Raw genomic sequence first — 20123 nt, 5'->3', positions numbered from 1 at the left:
TGTTCAGAGTTGCCACCACACATCACTCCTATGACTGTACTATCAGGTTTAAACCAGGGGCCAAATTGCCTAAAACAAGGATGTTTAACATCTCTGGTCCGGAGAGACAAGCGCTAAAGGATTACATTGCTGAAAGTTTGAGCAAAGGGCACATCAGGCCTTCATCCTCACCAGTGGCAGCAGGGTTCTTCTTCGTTAAGAAGAAAGATGGTGGACTACGGCCGTGTCTGGATTTCAGGGAGTTAAACCAGATTACGGTTCGTGATCCATACCCTATGCCATTGATACCGGATTTGTTCAACCAGGTAGCAGGTGCTAAGTGGTTTACCAAGCTTGACCTCAGGGGGGCGTACAACCTCATAAGAGTCCGTCAAGGTGATGAGTGGAAGACGGCTTTTAATACCCCTGAGGGTCATTTTGAAAATTTGGTGATGCCATTTGGGTTGACAAACGCACCTGCAGTGTTTCAACAGTTCATAAATGATGTGTTCTCGCATGTTTTGGGGAAATTCGTTATTGTGTACCTAGATGACATCCTCATATATATTCTTGCGACCGTGATACTCATTTAGATCATGTCAGGCAGGTGTTACAGCTTCTCAGAGAGAATAAGCTATATGCAAAACTGGAGAAATGTGTATTTTCGTTACAGGAGTTGCCTTTCTTGGGCTATATTGTGTCTGCTTCTGGTTTTAAAATGGACGCCGCTAAGGTGCAAGCGGTGTTGCATTGGGAACGGCCTGATAACCTAAAAGCACTTCAGCGGTTCCTTGGGTTTTCTAACTACTATAGGAAGTTTATCAAGGATTTTTCTATCATTGCTAAACCGCTAACTGACATGACTAAAAAGGGTACCAATTTCTCCGTTTGGCCTGAGGCTGCTGTATGCGCATTTGAATCTCTTAAAAACAGGTTTGTTTCGGCTCCCATTCTGGTGCAGCCAGATGTATCGAAACATTTTGTTGTAGAAGTCGATGCGTCTGAGGTAGGTGTGGGGGGGCGGTGCTGTCACAAGGCTCATCCTTGAGTGGTTTGCGTCCATGCGCCTATTTTTCCAAGAAACTGTCGCCCGCGGAACGTAACTACGATATTGGCAACAGAGAGTTGTTGGCAATCAAATTGGCCTTTGAGGAATGGCGACACTTCTTGGAGGGGTCGGTTCATCAGGTTACTGTTATTACCGACCATAAGAATTTGCTTTATTTAGAGTCTGCCGAGCGTCTGTCTCCCAGGCAGGCTCGCTGGGCATTGTTTTTCACGCGGTTCAACTTTGTTGTCACTTACAGACCTGGTTCTAAAAATACTAAGGCGGATGCTTTGTCCAGGTGTTTTCCGGGGGGAGAGCCTCGGGAAGATCCAGTACCCATCCTCCAAAAGGGTGTTGTGGTTTCGGCTCTCACTACCGAGGTTGAGGCTGAGATTCCCGAGGCCCAGGAGGAGGTACCATCTGAGCTTCCCATCAACAAAATGTTTGTACCGCTTCATCTCCGCTTAAAGGTTTTGGCGGAGCATCATGATGCTGTCCTGGCTGGCCATCCAGGGGTTAGGGGTATCTTGGAGTTGGTGTCACGTCGGTTTTGGTGGCCCAAGATCCGACAGGACGTGGTCTCATACTTGTCAGCTTGCACCACGTGCGCTAGGACTAAGACGCCCCGCTCCCATCCTGTTGGCACACTACTTCCTCTCGAGGTACCTAGTAAGCCATGGACGGAAATCTCCATGGATTTTATCACTGACTTGCCCTCCTCAGCCGGGAACACGGTCATCTTGGTGATTGTTGATCGGTTCTCAAAAATGTCGCACTTTGTGTCTTTGCCTTCGTTGCCTAACTCTAAGACTCTGGCTCAGGTATTTGTGCAGGAGGTGGTCAGACTTCATGGGGTTCCGTCTGACATCGTTTCTGATAGGGGGTCTCGGTTTGTGGCAAAATTTTGGAAAGCATTTTGTTCACGGCTGGGGATCAAGTTGTCTCATTCTTCGGCGTTTCATCCTCAGTCAAATGGTCAGACCGAGCGTATGAACCAAAATTTGGAGCAGTACTTACGCTGCTTTGTTTCGGATAATCAGGAGGAGTGGTCGAAGTTTCTTCCTTTGGCTGAGTTTGCCATCAATAATCACTGCCAGGAGTCGTCTGGGGAGTCTCCGTTTTTTGTGTTTACGGGCTTCATCCTCAATTTTGTACTTTGAGTCAGGGGGGCTCTTCCGGCATCCTGGAGGAAGACCAGTTAGGAGCACAACTGTCATCAGTCTGGAGGAGAGTTAAACAGCGCTTGCTGAGTGTGGGTGCTAGGTACAAACGTGTGGCTGACAGTAGGCGTGTGCCAGGTCCGGACCTGAGTGTGGATGACTGGGTGTGGTTATCCACAAAAAACATAAGACTCAAAATACCATCCCTTAAATTGAGTCCACGGTTTATTGGTCCATTTAGGGTCACCGCCGTCATTAACCCAGTAGCGTACCGATTGGAGCTTCCTACGGTGTATAAGATACACAACGTGTTCCACAGGTCTCTTTTAAAGAAGGTGGTTTCCGTGGACGCGGCGCCTATGCCACCTCCAGTCTTGGTGGATGGTAATTTGGAATTTGAAGTCTCCAAGGTGGTTGACTCTCGTGTAGTGCGCCGCACTTAGTACACTGGGGTGGTTATGGGCCTGAAGAGAGGTCCTGGGTACCAGTCTCGGACGTTCATGCGGATCGGCTGGTCAGGTTTTTTCACCGCCGCCATCCGGACAAGCCGGGTCCTATAAGCCGTGAGGGCCCTGGGGTCCCTCGTAGAAGGCGGGGTACTGTCATGTCGGACGCTGTTCAGACCAGGTCGTTCGACAGACAGCGGTAATTCCGCTTTTGACCACTATGCGCTCATTGGCGTCGGCTAGATTTTATCTAGCTGGTCCGGGGTTAATTTACCTGGTGCTCGGATTGGAAGCTGGGCCATGCCCACTGCCTTTAAATAGTTCTCCTGAACATTGGGCGTCGCCGATTATAGCTTCTGTCTTGTGCGTTGTTATCTCGGTCTGGAGTGGTGAGCTAGTAGTTGGAGTATCGTTGCTGGTGGTGTATTTCCCTTTGTCTTATTTGCTCCTTCCTATATTTGTATTTGTTTTGCCCTTTGCATTTATAGTGTATTCCTGAGTGACTGCGGCGTGGTGCTTATTTTTCCGTTATCCTTGTCTGTGCTAACTGTGGGTATTGGAGTGTGGTCTTCACTGGGTGGTGGGAGGTAGTTTCTGCCTAGGGTTGAAACAGGAGATAGGGCGAGGGTGGAGGCTTAGACATGCACACCATCAGTGTAAACTCTGGGAGAGGGTCAGTCAGGGTTTCCCTAGTCTGAGGGAAATCGCAGGGGCCCGGGTTATTAGCTCTTTCCTGCCTAGGTCTCCCGTGACAGAATCGCGTCGTATTGGAATAAATACGTGAAGGATCCCGACCTCTGTTTTGACTGCATAAAAGATCCCTCCATTTCTACAGAGACCAATGAACTTGATATTTTCTCATTTTTACACTTTGCAGTTTTAACCATTTATATGGTGAAAAAAAACCATTTGTACTGATCATTTTATTAACATCTGCTTGCTGTCAAAGACTGCTCAATTGTCTCTGCTGCTTTGCTCTAATGTGTCAGTCTGTCTGGAAATCAGCTCTATACAATTTGACACTTTTTAGGCCGGAGACCGGATTACCGTAGCCTTGGGTGGCCGAGTCCTGACGAGTGCCTAAAACTACGCCGCGTGGAACTATCCACCGTGGCCAGTACCTGGTTGGCCGTTTCCGCTAAAAATATCGAGTAAGTACCAAGGTTTATCTGCTTCTGTGGTCGGTTCTGTGTTCAGTCTCCGGTTTCTGGTCTTCCACATTATTTTAAAGTTCAGTGTCAGATAATCAGATTTTGGAGAAAATGAATTTTTCAGTATTTTTATTATTTCTCTGTCCAGAGTTCCCCCCTTCTCAATGTCTATCTGCTCTTGTAGTATTACAGAACACGTGGATTTTGCCACCAATCTGCAGGAACCCGGCGTGGAGCCTCTCTGTAATGCCAACCTGCCCGCCAGCATGCACACGCTGGACCACCTGTACGGGGTGGCGAACAGAGCGGCCATACACTACACTGGAGAGAGCCAGCTGAAGGAGGTAAGGTTCGTGCCCGCTCCACAATTTTAGGAGGGTCTTGCTGGTGGGGGGCGGTAATAATTTGCTTGTTTTTTTATCTAGGTTTTACAGAACCTTGGTAAGGACAAGTACCCACCACAGTCTCTGGAGCAGGTGGGCACCAGAATAATGAAAGTGCTGGAAAAGGTGAGTCTGAGAGGGCGAATTAGAGATGATCGTTTAACCCTTTCTTGGCCTCAGATAGTCGGCGGACCGTGATTGAGTGGGGACTGGCTCTGCGCCCCTGGAAAGATGGCTGTAACACACAGCCCCATTCTAACGGGGAGTTAAAAGTCCGATCTGTACGGATCTCAGTGGTCGGACCCCCACCAATCAATGGACAGGTGATGACTTGTTTTCACTGGACAACCCCTTTAACTTAGTTCCACAATCAAAGCCGATCGGGGGCACTGTGTAACAGAGAGGGGCCTCGTAACCTTGAGATCCTTCTCTGGTGACTCTATAATGGAGGCATCATTATGGAAATCATATACAAATTCATAGTCTGTTAATCCCTACAAGCTGTATAACAGGCACAGGCAATAATATACCAGCATATACAGGTCCTTCTCAAAAAATTAGCATATAGTGTTAAATTTCATTATTTACCATAATGTAATGATTACAATTAAACTTTCATATGTTATAGATTCATTATCCACCAACTGAAATTTGTCAGGTCTTTTATTGTTTTAATACTGATGATTTTGGCATACAACTCCTGATAACCCAAAAAACCTGTCTCAATAAATTAGCATATTTCACCCGTCCAATCAAATAAGTGTTTTTTAATAACAAACAAAAAAACCATCAAATAATAATGTTCAGTTATGCACTCAATGCTTGGTCGGGAATGCTTTGGCAGAAATGACTGCTTCAATGCGGCGTGGCATGGAGGCAATCAGCCTGTGACACTGCTGAGATGTTATGGAGGCCCAGGATGCTTCAATAGCGGCCTTAAGCTCATCCAGAGTGTTGGGTCTTGCGTCTCTCAACTTTCTCTTCACAATATCCCACAGATTCTCTATGGGGTTCAGGTCAGGAGAGTTGGCAGGCCAATTGAGCACAGTAATACCATGGTCAGTAAACCATTTACCAGTGGTTTTGGCACTGTGAGCAGGTGCCAGGTCGTGCTGAAAAATGAAATCTTCATCTCCATAAAGCATTTCAGCCGATGGAAGCATGAAGCATGAAGTGCTCCAAAATCTCCTGATAGCTAGCTGCATTGACCCTGCCCTTGATGAAACACAGTGGACCAACACCAGCAGCTGACATGGCACCCCACACCATCACTGACTGTGGGTACTTGACACTGGACTTCAGGCATTTTGGCATTTCCTTCTCCCCAGTCTTCCTCCAGACTCTGGCACCTTGATTTCCGAATGACATGCAAAATTTGCTTTCATCAGAAAAAAGTACTTGGGACCACTTAGCAACAGTCCAGTGCTGCTTCTCTGTAGCCCAGGTCAGGCGCTTCTGCCGCTGTTTATGGTTCAAAAGTGGCTTTACCTGGGGAATGCGGCACCTGTAGCCCATTTCCTGCACACGCCTGTGCACGGTGGCTCTGGATGTTTCCACACCAGACTCAGTCCACTGCTTCCTCAGGTTCCCCAAGGTCTGGAATCGGTCCTTCTCCACAATCTTCCTCAGGGTCCGGTCACCTCTTCTCGTTGTACAGCGTTTTCTGCCACATTGTTTCCTTCCAACAGACTTACCATTGAGGTGCCCTGATACAGCACTCTGGGAACAGCCTATTTGTTGAGAAATTTCTTTCTGGGTCTTACCCTCTTGCTTGAGGGTGTCAATGATGGCCTTCTTGACATCTGTCAGGTCGCTAGTCTTACCCATGATGGGGGTTTTGAGTAATGAACCAGGCAGGGAGTTTTTAAAAGCCTCAGGTATCTTTTGCATGTGTTTAGAGTTAATTAGTTGATTCAGAAGATTAGGGTAATGGGTCATTTAGGGTACCGTCACACAGTGCCATTTTGATCGCTACGACGGTACGATTCGTGACGTTCTAGCGATATCGTTACGATATCGCAGTGTCTGACACGCAGCAGCAATCAGGGATCCTGCTGAGAATCGTACGTCGTAGCAGATCGTATGGAACTTTCTTTCGTCGCTTGATCTCCCGCTGACATCGCTGGATCGTTGTGTGTGACAGCGATCCAGCGATGTGTTCGCTTGTAACCAGGGTAAACATCGGGTAACTAAGCGCAGGGCCGCGCTTAGTAACCCGATGTTTACTGTGGTTACCAGCGTAAAAGTAAAAAAAACAAACAGTACATACTTACATTCCGGTGTCTGTCCTCCGGCGTCTCAGCTTCTCTGCACTGTGAGCGCCGGCCAGCCAGAAAGCGAGTACAGCGGTGACGTAAGTATGTACTGTTTGTTTTTTTTACGTTTACGCTGGTAACCAGGGTAAACATCGGGTTACTAAGCGCGGCCCTGCGCTTAGTAACCCGATGTTTACCCTGGTTACCCGGGGACTTCGGCATCGCTCCAGCGCCGTGATTGCAACGTGTGACCACAGTCTACGACGCTGGAGCGATAATCATACGATCGCTGCGACGTCACGGATCGTGCCGTCGTAGCGATCAAAATGGCACTGTGTGACGGTACCCTTAGAGAACCTTTTCTTGATATGCTAATTTATTGAGACAGGTTTTTTGGGTTATCAGGAGTTGTATGCCAAAATCATCAGTATTAAAACAATAAAAGACCTGACAAATTTCAGTTGGTGGATAATGAATCTATAATATATGAAAGTTTAATTGTAATCATTACATTATGGTAAATAATGAAATTTAACACTATATGCTAATTTTTTGAGAAGGACCTGTATAAGGATTCATTGTCATGTGACCGGTGCAGCCGATCAACAGCCCCTGATGGGCTGCAGCCTTAGGAGTCAATATATATTATATTGATTTTTTATTTTACCTGCTTACATAGCGCCACTCTATCCCACAGCACTTTACAGACATCGCTGTCCCCATCGGGGCTCACAGTCCATATTCTCGATCATTACGTCTTTGATGAGTGAGAGGAAAGCCACGGATGTAGAATGAGAGTCCCTCATCTGACAATCTGCATTCTAATGAGACCGTGATTTCTTGTTTCTTTGTTTCTCTGCTGCTCTAGAATCAGACGTCGTGGGTTTTATCCAGCATGGCGGCTTTATATTGGAGAGTTAAGGGTCAAGGGAAGAAAGCCATAGACTGCTTACGTCAGGCCCTGCACTACGCTCCGCATCACATGAAGGTCTGTCCCAGCTACTTGGATTTTGGTTTGTCTGTGCATTCCTCGGTATCTCCACATGGCATCTCTCACTTTTAAGGTACCTTCACACGAAACGACTTTGTAACGATATCGCTAGCGATCCGTGACGTTGCAGCGTCCTGGCTAGCGATATCGTTTAGTTTGACAGGCAGCAGCGATCAGGATCCTGCTGTGATGTCGCTGGTCGCTGAATAAAGTTCAGAACTTTATTTGGTCGTCCGATCGCCGTGTATCGTTGTGTTTGACAGCAAAAGCAACGATACCAGCGATATTTTACACTGGTAACCAGGGTAAACATCGGGTTACTAAGCGCAGGGCCGCGCTTAGTAACCCGATGTTTACCCTGGTTACCAGTGTAAAATGTAAAAAAAACAAACAGTACATACTTACATTCGCATCCCCCGCCGTCTGCTTCCCACACTGACTGAGCGCCGCAAAGTGAAAGTGAAAGCACAGCACAGCGGTGACGTCACCGCTGTGCCCTGCTACTGCCGGCGCTCAGTCAGTCAGTCAGTGCAGGAAGCGGACGCCGGGGGACGCGAATGTAAGTATGTAGTGTTTGGTTTTTTTACATTTTACGCTGGTAACCAGGGTAAACATCGGGTTACTAAGCGCGGCCCTGCGCTTAGCAACCCGATGTTTACCCTGGTTACCCGGGGACCTCGGCATCGTTGGTCGCTGGAGAACGGTCTGTGTGACAGCTCTCCAGCGATCAAACAGCGACGCTGCAGCGATCGGCATCGTTGTCGCTATCGCTGCAGCGTCGTTTCGTGTGAAGGTACCTTTAGTTTCTTGCACACCTACCTGCCTCCAGCATGAAAACTGTAACCCTTATCTCTCTTCTCCTAAACAATCTCGGCTGAGCGCCCATGTGTTCTGCCAGTGGCTTATCTCCAATAAAACAAAGCATTCAGCAGTCCAAAATCAGACATTTTTCCCCTAGAATCAGTTGGCTGGGGCCCCCATACACACTATCGTGTCTGCTGAAGCCGTTGATATTGGCTGGGGGGCAGCAGAGGTCTAATAATGGATCTCATCATGCGAGGGAAATATATAAACAGCCTAAGAATTTATCCCTCTGTTTTTTGTGTCTCCCAGGACGTCCCACTCATCAGTTTAGCAAACATCTTCCACAATGCCAAGTTATGGAACGACGCCATCATCGTGGCCACCATGGCGGTGGAGATCGCACCTCACTTTGTGGTGAATCATTTCACACTGGCGAATGTCTACGTAGCCATGGTGAGTTCAGACTGAATAGCAGAAAAGTTTTTGTTTTGTATTTAAGTTTTGCTTTAACCTTTCAGGTCAAATATTAGAGCAGAATATTTTTTGTGTTTCACCCCATATTTCCTGCATGGATTAAAGGGATTTTCTGGTTTTGGAAAACCTGTGTTCCTTGGGTGTGATTTGTTTTCTTATAACAAGCAAACTGTCCTTACTCACCCTCCCCGGGTCCAACACGAAGTCTCCACTGCTGCTCCTTGTGTCTATTTTCTTCTGCCGAGCTGGCGGCGCCTCCTCTGCTGGGGACGCCGCCGCCAATTGGTGGGCTCCTTATTGGCTGCAGTGCAGTCCACATGACATAAATGCTGCAGAAGCAGCCGTGACCAATCAGCGCCGGACCTGGAGAGGATGAGTAAAGCAAAGTTTATTTGCGCCATGGTCGGGCAGAGCTGTAAATCACTTCAGCAGAATAATCTACTTGTCTGTCTATAACCTTGTGTCACTCTGTGTCTCCAGGAGGAGTTTGAGAAGGCGATGAGGTGGTATGAGTCCACATTGGAACTCCAACCAGAATTCGCCCCCGCCAAGGACCGAATCCGCGCCATTCAGTGTCACCTACTAATGAAGAAAGGAAGACGTAGCCCATAACCCTCCTCCACCTATAATCCCATTTTTTTTTCTAAATGGTAAATAAGTTAAAGATAAATGATAAGTTCTGCGTTACACTTCGGGCCGATGGATTAGGGTTTACTTGCTTGTTACAAAACAATAATCGGAGAGGGGTCTCCTCTGGGATAATATAAGGGGAGGGGGCAAAGGGGTTTATCCAGATGATCATATACTGGCAGTTGTATCCTATGTATGGGCTCCTGACATTGGGAAGACATTTTAATTGGACTTTTTTTGTGGGGTTATTGATTTCTATTTTTTTTTTTTTTATCATCCATTGCCCTAAATTGCGTCGCTACAAAGTAATAATTTGTAGCAAAGTTGAATCTTGCAGGAAACTGTATATATCTGTTTAAACCGTATCAAGGGCAAAAATTAGCACCGTACTTTAATTTGTCTCCATAAGTTTCAGGGGTCATATCCGGTAGGGCGGGTGGGTGATAAGTTTTTCAACGGACAAGTGTCACATGCCTTTCGTCATCTTAAGTACATTTTTACATATCAGCAGGGATTTGCTTTAATGATTTAAAAAAACATAAAAATCTCATATCACCTTATGAATCTCTGTGCAGAACTGTGGCAACAAAAACGCCGTCTATCAGACATATTCTTTATTTTTGGGGGGGGGGGCAACATATTTTATACTTCGTTTTATATGTCGATTTTTTTTTTTTTCTTAAGGTGAAGAATTTTAAAAGATTTACCATGACGTTAATCTTGTAGTTCATGCTCAGAATCCATGATCCGGATTATGAGCATGAACTACAAGATTAATATGTTTTGGAAGATAAGTTTAAGGCTGGTTTATCTTAATGATGGGATATTGTAGAAATCTCACCCCAAGTCCTGTCCATCTCCTATATGTCGGGTAAAAACATGGAGAATATCGGGGTACAACTGGCCCCATTTTTCTTTGGCAGATTTCTACAAAGCCTGGAGCTTTTCAGAAGCATTTGAGGATTGACATAGATAGGGGTGTCTGTCCTTTGTGTTTTTTTGTTAGTTTGCTCTCAACATTTCTTAAAATGAACACCCTCTCTTAAAGCACCATTCTAGCGTTTGTTTTTTTATCGCTGGAGTGGGGCTTTAAATCTAAGCCCCCGGACATGTATTCACCCTCCGGCATCTTCACAGATTTTTCGGTGCTGCTCTGGTCCCCTTAAGCCACCCTGTGAGCACAGCTTTTGACTTTCCAGAAGCTGCATCATAAGAGCGCTATGCAAATCTGTGAGAGCCAGAACGAGGGTCTTTTAATGCTTTTTTTTAATTATTATTTCTTTATTCTTTTAACTTAAAAATTAGAACTTGTTTTTTCATATTGCCAACCCCCTCCTCCCCCGAAAAATAAAATCAGAAAAAGGGAAAACAATATCCATATCTAACGGTATGCAAAAAATACATTGATAAACCATCAAATAAAAAAAGTTTCCAAAAACTTCAAAATAAAACTTGCTTGATTGGGACCTTAGTGAATCCTCCACAGAGAAACTTGCCAGAAAGTATTTTTTATTTCACTGATGAAGATTTTCAGCTTCCATTGAAATCTAGAGGATCTGTTTTGCGATGTATGGACAAGATGAATCCTCCATTGGGTGTGTAAAGCGAATGGGGGTCAAATTATCAGGTCGAAAAAATATATAGGGCCAAAAAAAAAAACCGTCTGTAAAGGCTTCTGCGCACTCTGGAATGAACCAGTCTTATAGGCACCTGATAGAGAAAACTGCACTTATTTCCCGCCTGGATTTCCAGGAGTAGCTGAAGTGTCAAGTGGGAGGGGCTGCACTAAGTGTGTTGAGCTTGGCCTAGCTTGGAAGTAATTGGACAATGGGTAAAGTTTCCAGCCCAAGAGGAAACGGACAAATTACCTCGGAGCACCACTTTTAGGTCTATGCCCGATAGCATGTTCGCGCCTCTCTGGAGCAGGGTTGTTCACTGGATCTGATCAGCAGGGAGGATCGCTGGATCTGATCAGCCCCTGTTGTCCTGCACTTCCTTTACTGGTGGCTTGACAGAGCACTCCATTTGGACCAGGGGTACGACCACACCACCAGCAGAACTGTCAATCTTCGGCATTTTTTTCATTTTTCACTGCACAGAATAGAAAAGAAACTTTCAAACAATAAATGAAAAATCTTCAAAAATACGTAATTTCAGATATACTATAAAGCTTGATTTTTTTATTTTTTTTTTCCCAGTTCACAACTTTTGCCAGTTTATCTGGAGTTCGGGTTACTGGTCTGTACATTGGTTTACACCTTAAATGGAGGTGACATGGGAATTATGGCCCTGCGCAAATCTATGGAATCGATGATGATGTTCTTTAGTTCTAGCAATCGGACCCCCATTACTGATCCCACCCTCCCCTACATCTGGAGTCATCTGGCCTGAACTTTATAGGACACGTAAAAAGTTTTACCAGTCCACGGATACAGATAATCCATTACCTAATTGTGCTCGATACGAGTCATTTCCATTATTTTAGTTAATTATATATTCACCTATTCAGAATTGTTTAGAGATAAATTACATCTTCCAATCAAGTGTCCGGCGCCCTCCTGCCACCTGAGCCGCCATTGTGATCATACAGGAGGAGCATTCGTTCTGCCATATCTTATGCGGATTACACCGGGGCCTTGGCCTTGGCAGTGATTCTTGTACAGGGCACATACGTATTCCAATAAAATTCCTCTAATAAATAATGCTTGAGGCTTTCATTGTTTAATTGCCTGTAATGAGGTGTGTGTATGTTGGACAGCATTTCCCCCTATTAGGTCCATCGATTGATTTGCCAGGTTTGAGCATTACATATTGTATTACACTCCGGAGCTGCACTCACTGTGTACATACATTACAGTACTTATCATATACTGATCCAGAGTTATATCCTGTATTATACTCCAGAGCTGCACTCACTATTCTGCTGCTGCAGTCACTGTGTACATACATTACATTACTGATCCTGAGTTACATCCTGTATTATACTCCAGAGCTGCACTCACTATTCTGCTGGTGGAGTCACTGTGTACATACATTACATTACTGATCCTGAGTTACATCCTGTATTATACTCCAGACCTGCACTCACTATTCTGCTGGTGCATTCACTGTGTACATACATTACAGTATTTATCATATACTGATCCTGAGTTACATCCTGTAGATCTTTTATTATAAAATTGAAAAACATAATAATAACAGAAACAAAACAGAAATATCAGCCAGAAAATAATCAGTATACTGAACACTGGTCCAGCCGCTCATTCTCTCCTCTCACACATATTATATATACAGAATAATAACTAATAATAACTAACATTAAGTACTTACACCTTCTGGTTCGGTCACCAAACTAAATAATAGCAAACAATATAAACAATAGCACACAAAAACAAATAAACAATAGCAAAGACTATATACACATACATATTTTTTTTTTATTATTTTTATTTATTTTATTTTTTATAAATAAAATAACCACAAACTATGCAAATATATACAATACTAAGCTAACCTCTACCCCACACTTAAGCGCACCATTCCCAACCTCCGCACTGACCTGAGAGCTGGTCCTGCATCTCATGCCTCAGTCCATGTCCAACGTCCATAGGCCAGATCAGGCAGTGCCAGTTTTTCCCCCAAAAAAAACCAGTGTCCCATAGTCCCACAAGATAAACCCACCTCCCCCCTTTTCCCACCACCCAACCTAACACCTACACCCAAATCTATATCCCCATATACAATATATACAGCAGCACACACTACAATAATCACAAATCACGAAGCCCAAGTTCGGCACCTGCAGCCCACATCACTGTATAATGATCAAACAAAACAAAAATCTACAGTGTCAGCAGCAGCCCACCACCAGGAAAGGAGACGACCAGACTAGGGCACACTAAAAGAAAAGCCCCTCCAGAGGAGAGCGGCCCTCCGTGTGCCCAGTCTCTCATACTCCAGAGAGCGCACCTTCACCAGGTCACTGAGTATGGTCCTAAACACATCATCCACTGGGAGAATTTTTCGTTGCGTCGATACTAAGCACCGCGCGTTCCACGTGATACCTAACCACTGCGCTAACTAGAAATAAGGTGCAGCGGTCCCGACCGCCAAGGTCTCCGAATGCTCCATAGGCCCATTCCGCATAGGAGAGACCGGCCAGCCGAGACCAGCCAATGAAGGCGCCCACGAAGGCGCCCACCCTGTTGTACACCTCTGTGTTGAAGGGACAATGAAGCAGGAAGTGGTCCATGCTTTCCAGCAAGGTACCACAATGCTCCCGAGGACAATTTCTGTCCTCAGAGCTCCTACACTTCAGATTGTCCCCTCACACACAGTTTCCCATGGAAGCAGCGCCAAGCCAAGTCCCAAAACTTCGAGGGGATCCTGATAGAATTCAAAAGATGCAAACCCACCCCAAGATCCCGACTTGGGCAGTGCCTGAGCGCCAGAGGCCTCTGGAAATGGGTCAACAGAACCCTATTGTCAAGGAGTTTCCTTGGCAGAGTCCTGATCTCCCACATTCACAGACCCCACCGACTAATTACCTTCAGAACCAAGGTAGCGTAAGCCGGAAGATGTCCATGCGGTGTGCGAAGATCCTTCACTTGCCCTCCTGTCTTCCATTCCTGGAAGAAAGGCTGAAACCATCCCCTACAGGAGAATACCCACGGAGGAGCCCTCTCTTTCCAGAGGTTTGCAATATTGATCTTAATGAAGGTATCCACAAGGAATACCACAGGGTTGACCATACCCAACCCTCCTAGTCTCGTACGGTAAGTAACCTCCCTCTTCACTAGGTTTAGTCTATTCCCCCATAACAGTTGGAAGAACAAACTGTAGACCCGAGTCCAGAGAGATTCCGGCAAGATGCACACACTGCCCAGATAAATCAGTAAAGGGAGCAGGTAAGTTTTGATCAGGTTTACCCCTTTCCCTTAGGGTCAAAGACCAACCCTTGCATTGGTTCACCTTCTGACTGGCGATCTCTAGCCTGCTGTCCCAATTTTGTTTGGGGTAATCCCCCTGGCCAAATTCGATGCCAAGGACTTTTGCAAAGACTTTGGGTCCTGGAAAGGTGTCCGGGAGATCAAAACCGGGATCTCCTCCCAGCCAGAGACTCTCACACTTATCCTGGTTGATCTTGGACCCGGATGCCTCCGAGTAGCGATCTACCTCTGACATCAGCCACCCTGCCTCCTCGTGAGAGGAAACAAACAGTGACATCATCAGCATACACCACCACCCTCAGAGTGGCTTCCGGTGCTGCCTGGTCCATCCCAATCCCGGCCAACGGTCCACGCTCCACCCTCCTAAGAGGGTCAATCGCAAACATACAGCAGCGGGCTCAAGGGACAACCCTGGCGAACACCGGACCCAACCTCAAAAGAGCTGCCAATCCAACCATTCACAAGCGGGAAACTCTACCCCACTGTACAAGGTCTTAAGCCAATCAATAAACCCCCCCCCCCCCCCCCCGGCAGGCCATATCTCAGAAGGATGGACCAGAGGTACTCTTGATTAACCCGATCAAATGCTTTTGCCTGGTCCAGCGACAACATGTACCCCTTCCAGTGACCAGCCCTACCCTGCTCCACTGCCTCTCGGACACAGAGCACAGCACTAAATGTGCTGCGGCCTGGAACAGAGCAATGCTGGGCCTCCGAAAGGAGTCGGGGTGCAAATTTCACCAGCCGATTAAACAGCACCTTTGCCAGAACCTTCCTGTCTGCATTGAGAAGCGCTATGGGATGCCAATTCTCAATGGAAGATGGGTCCTTACCCTTTGACAAGATTATCAGAGCAGACCTCCTCATTGACTTTGGCAGAGTGCCCGAGGAAAGACACTCATTGAATACCTCAGTCAAGAGGGGAACCAAAACGTCCTTAAAGGTCTTATAGAATTCAGATGTTAAGCCATCTGGACCAGGCGATTTTTTTTTGGGGGCAAGCCCTTCAATCGCCAACTGAACTTCCTCTTCTCTGATTATTTCTGTCAAAACTTCAAGAGAGGGGTCTACCCCTGGTTCGGGGACGGCTTCAGCCAGAAAAGCCGACATCCCAATCAAGATCCATCTTCCCCAAGAGGTGCGAGTAGAAGGATCTGACAACCTCAAGGATCCCTAATCTGGACCATCTCAGGGACCCCGTAGTGTCGACCAGTCCTGTAACTACTTTACTATTCACTGACATCTTGCAGTTTCTGTAAGGGTTGGGCGAGTGGTACTTCCTGTAATCCCTCTCAAAAACCAAAGATGCATGTCTATCGTGCTGACACCTCATAAGCAAAGATTTCACTCTGGTGATCTCCTCGCGGCTACCTCCAGTTGAGACAAGATGCTCGAGTTTCCTCCTCAGACCCTGATACAGGCGGTACCTGCTCAGACTCCTGAGGCTCGAGAGCTGGCGGAAGAATCTCGCCACCCTTTCCTTGAACATCTCCCACCACTCTGACTTACTACTACACAGATCCAGTAAGGGTACCTGGCTCTGAAGAAAATCCTCAAAGGACTGTCTTATCTCCGCTTTTTCCAAGAGAGACGAATTGAGCCTCCAAAAGCCTCTTCCCATCCGGAGGGTCTCTGTAACATTCAGAGAAAACAAAATTAAACAGTGGTCGGAGAACTCCACCTCAACAACAGACACTGCTGAAGAGACAGCTTCCTCCTTTAAATAAAACCTATCTATTCTGGACCTACAGTTACCTCTATGATAGGTGAACCCCTCGTGGCCTGGGGTGTGCCGAATGTGGACATCCACCAGGCGAGCCTCACTAGCTATACTATTAAGGGTGACACTATCATAAGTCAACTTGTCTCTGGAACCTCCTCTATCTCGGGGCCTCGTGACAGCATTGAAGTCCCCTCCAAAGACAACCTGCCGACTTGTAAAAAGGTAGGGCTTGATCCTCATAAAGAGACACTTCCGGTCCCACTTAGATTGGGGACCATAGATGTTAATGAGCCAGAGCTCTTGTCCCTTCATGAGGACATCTAAGATCAGGCACCTCCCCATTTCTAACTCAATAATCCGTCGGCATTCCACCGGTGCGGTAAAAAGGACCGCCACTCCGCTATACGGCTCGGCCGCAAGAGACCAATAGGAGGGCCCGAGTCTCCACTCCCTTTTAGCTTTAAACACGTCAGCCATGTTTGGCAGCCTGGTCTCTTGCAAAAAGAAAATGTCAGCTTCAACCCGGCTCAGAAAATCAAAGGCTGCAAATCTAGCTGTATTTGACTTTATGCTGGCGACATTAATGGATGCCAGCGTCAACGGGGTGGGTACCACCATCATTGGTGATTGAGTTAGATGGCTTTCTTCTTCCCACTCCCCTTATCCTCTGCCTCAGAGGAGGAATCCTTCCCCCTCTTTAATGACAGAGGTGTCCATTTCCACATGTTTTTTCTTTTTATCCTCCGTCTCCAGACTCTGGGCCTTACATTCCCAGAAGAAGGAGACTCGGCGCCCCCTGTAAGCCCCGCCGAAGCCGGAACCTCACCCTCAGCTTCCTCCTCAGATGAAGAGATGTTCTCAAGGGCTTGGAACCTTGGTCAGAGCGGGAGAAGATGTTTTATCGCCCTTCTTTCTCCTCTTTTTGGTGCCAAGCTTATGCTTTTCCTGTAGCCACTGCCTATTATCCTCATCCATACTTTCATAATGGGAGGATTCGGAGGCAGTGGCGGTTTCCTCCCTGTGGATCCCCTGACCTCCTCATCCAACTCATCATCCCTCGGGGCCTCAGCAGCAAGACTGGCGTCCAGGACAGGGGCCGCCGCAGTATCCCGAGGCTCGCCCAGCTCCCTATCCTGTCTGCGCTTGTCTAGATGCCTCAGCTGGGCAGGCGTCTTTTTATTGCTTTTCCTCCTTGGCCCCTCAGCTCCCTCACCCCTGCTAGTCCCTTCCCCAGCAGAATCAGCCTCACGGCTTTCTCCCACCAGGGTCACGACTACATTAGCGAAGGAGCGAGGACAACGGCTGAATGGGTGACCTAATTCACCACACAGGTGGCACCTAATCTCCACACAAGATGCAGCAAGATGGCCGATATCCCCACACAATGCACATTTCTGCACCGTGCAGTTTGCGCTGAAGTGTGTGGGGTCGCCGCACTTGTGACAGAGCTTCGGTTGCTCCTGGTAGAAGACCAGGATACGATCCCTACTCAGGAAGGCAGATGATGGTATGTGGGCAACCGTACCACCTGAACGCTTAAGTTTTACCATAAACGTCCAGGCCCCTGACCAGATACCAAACTCATTACGGTTTTTCTTTGGCATCTCCACTACCTCTCCATACCGGCCAAGCCACGTCATGATGTCATAACAAGAAAGCGACTCGTTACATGTCATCACGGTCACTTTCTTGACTTGATTTTGGCGAGACACTGCCTGAATGGCAAAGTCTCGCCAGCCAGGCTCATTTTTTGCCAACTCATAGTTCGACCAGAAGAGTTCAAGCCCCTCCGGCCGAACAAAGCTGACATCAAACTCAGGTGTGGAATAGGGATGTATCAAGACATAGATGTCAATCGCCTTGAAGCCCATCCTCAGCAGGAGCTCCACAACCTTCGACCTTGGGGGACATGCATCACTGCCCCTCCACCGAAGACGGACCACATTCCTACGCACACTACCCGGCCCGGCTGTTGGGAGGGACCACACTGTATCCCCCACTCTTTGCTCTCGGAAGGCCCCGAGGCCATGCCTCTCTATCCAGAAGGATAGATCAACCTCTCGACCCTCTACCATTAGTGATCTCTCCCCCCTCTTTAGAGCCTCCAGGAGACGCCGTTGCAACATGCCGTCCCCAGAGACGAGGAGGACGCCCTATTTCCCCCGGAAGTGACAGCGGCAAAGCTCCTGACAGGCGCTGCCACCACCGGGGGGGCAACCGGACCAGTGACCACATCCACACCAACAGCATCACCATTACTCACCTCCATAACCCCTTCATCCTCTACCAAACCAGTAACCACACCACTAGACAAAGAGTTTTCCGCATCCATACCCACCACATTCACTCCTGCTGGACCAGTGACAAAAGGGGGTGACACTTTGGCCTCTGCATCATCAGGCACAAGGGGCTGAGCCTCCTCCACAGAACTGGAGGTGACCTCACCCCTGGTTTTGTGTGCCCTCCGCATCATCAGTTGATATTTTCCGCTGCTTCATGGTTGCTACCACGCGCCGTTGATCTTTAGCTGCTGTGAGGCACCGCTGATCCTTAGCATCAGGATCTTGTTGACCAGCGGCACCAACACAAAATAGGACTTTGGGAGGACCAGAACTCCCAGCCCCGGTAACCCCCTAACGCTGCGGCCGCTCCTCAACTAAGTGATCAGCGGCAACAGTATTCAGGGGCACCAAGGCTACCGAAGCTGCCCTCGACACCGGGCCGCTCCCCCCTTCCACTGAGGAGCGGACCACCGTATCATGGCCTGACCCTTCTCCCGCCACCGGGCCGCCCTCACTGTCCAGCCTCTCGGCTGATGCACCTGCTACTACGTCCCTGCTACTACAAGCAGAGACGGAGCTCTCCGCCTCATTGCGTTGCTTTGTAATCTCCCCGTGCCTTTGCACTGGATCCACAGCAGAACCCGGGCTGGGCTGGGCAACGGGGCTTATACAGCGAGCTGACCCTGCAGCCGACTCAGGGGGTACAGGGAGGGGGGCATATACATAGCTTACCGCTTCCTGCAGCTTTGGCTTGGTGGTTTTCTTTGCCTTTTTCTTCTGGCCCCTAGGTGCCTCCTCTGGTAAATCATCACCAAGATGGAAGTTCTGAAGGCACACTGGGGACTCCAGGAGCTTGATCTCTGCCATTAGGGCCCCTCCCTGGCTGATGGCACTGTCCTCCCCAGAGCCAGCAGAACTGCGACGAGATGTCATTGTCGCCTGTCCTGCAGGGACCTCGCTGCACGTGGCCTGTGAGTGACTAAGCAGGATGCTAGGTGGGGCTTTCTGCTGGTCATCCTCCTCCTCATCATCATCATCATCCACCTGGCTCTCAGGCTGCAGCCCCATCTGACTTTGGTCTCTGATATCAGCCATTTCTCTGAATCGGTCTTCATTTATAAGCTTTTCTTTAAATGGTCCACTTTTTTCTCTGATATAAGCTTTTCTGACTTCAAGCTCATTGATCTCAACTTTCAGTCTCCTTACCTCCGCCTGGAGCTGATTCTTCCTCGGTTTGGAGGAACCCGCAGCTTTGTTGCTTGTGCAGCGCAGATCCTCCCGAAGCCTCCTCAGTGCCTTACTAGCCTCTTCATCCTCACGGAGGTGGCTCATGACCCGGGAGGCATAGGTGGACACAGACTCCCGGGGTCTCTGCAGTGCCCAACCCTCCTCAGTGAGGTCGGCCTCACCTCCGTGAGCACTCAGCTTTCTTCCGGAAGGACCGCCATCTTGCACACTAGCAGGCTTCTCCTCCATGGAAGCCCTGCGGCTTCTCTGGGTCTCTGCAGACCTGGGGGGAGTAGGAGCCACATTGCTGCGACTCCTGTTGGAGCGTCTCACCCCCGAATCCTCTGATGTGCAGGCTGGTTGCTGGTTCCTTCTGCCCCCCGCCAGCCTGGTCCGGGAAGCAGAAGCCTGGGACTTGGCTCCGTCACTCATCCCAGGAAACCCACTCCCTCCCTGGGTAAGAGAGAGAGAGCAGGTCCCCGGGTGGAGAGGTGGTGGTTCTCAGGAGCTCAGGAGCACACAGCAGGTTCAGTGGCGACCGCACCCACAATCAACACAATGAGTAGCAGCTGAGCTGCACTCACTACTCTGAAGGTGCAGTCACTGTGTACACCAGAGGTG

The 20123-nt window shown here is 48.0% G+C and overlaps 1 protein-coding gene across 5 annotated transcripts in view; it reads left to right on the top strand.

The window, feature by feature from the left end:
* TTC17 (tetratricopeptide repeat domain 17) overlaps positions 1-20123 on the top strand; it is an 81832-nt gene that overhangs the window by 51557 nt on the left and 10152 nt on the right. For 2 of the 5 annotated variants that reach the window (XM_077287095.1, XM_077287096.1), the window contains 7 exons: positions 3664-3784; positions 3969-4128; positions 4210-4293; positions 7291-7410; positions 8527-8670; positions 9172-9341; positions 11520-12014. In XM_077287095.1, the coding sequence (XP_077143210.1) occupies positions 3664-3784; positions 3969-4128; positions 4210-4293; positions 7291-7410; positions 8527-8670; positions 9172-9303 (761 nt within the window). In that variant the 3' untranslated portion in view covers positions 9304-9341; positions 11520-12014. Of the gene's footprint in view, positions 1-3663; positions 3785-3968; positions 4129-4209; positions 4294-7290; positions 7411-8526; positions 8671-9171; positions 12015-20123 lie in introns of those variants that run through there. The other 3 variants (XM_077287097.1, XM_077287098.1, XM_077287094.1) reach the window with 2 other exon arrangements.

The sequence above is a fragment of the Ranitomeya variabilis genome, chromosome 2 (genome assembly GCF_051348905.1).
Source record: "Ranitomeya variabilis isolate aRanVar5 chromosome 2, aRanVar5.hap1, whole genome shotgun sequence".
Classification (NCBI taxonomy): domain Eukaryota; kingdom Metazoa; phylum Chordata; class Amphibia; order Anura; family Dendrobatidae; genus Ranitomeya; species Ranitomeya variabilis.
Note: the sequence above shows the minus strand (reverse complement) of the source record. Positions and strands in the feature narration are given on the sequence as shown.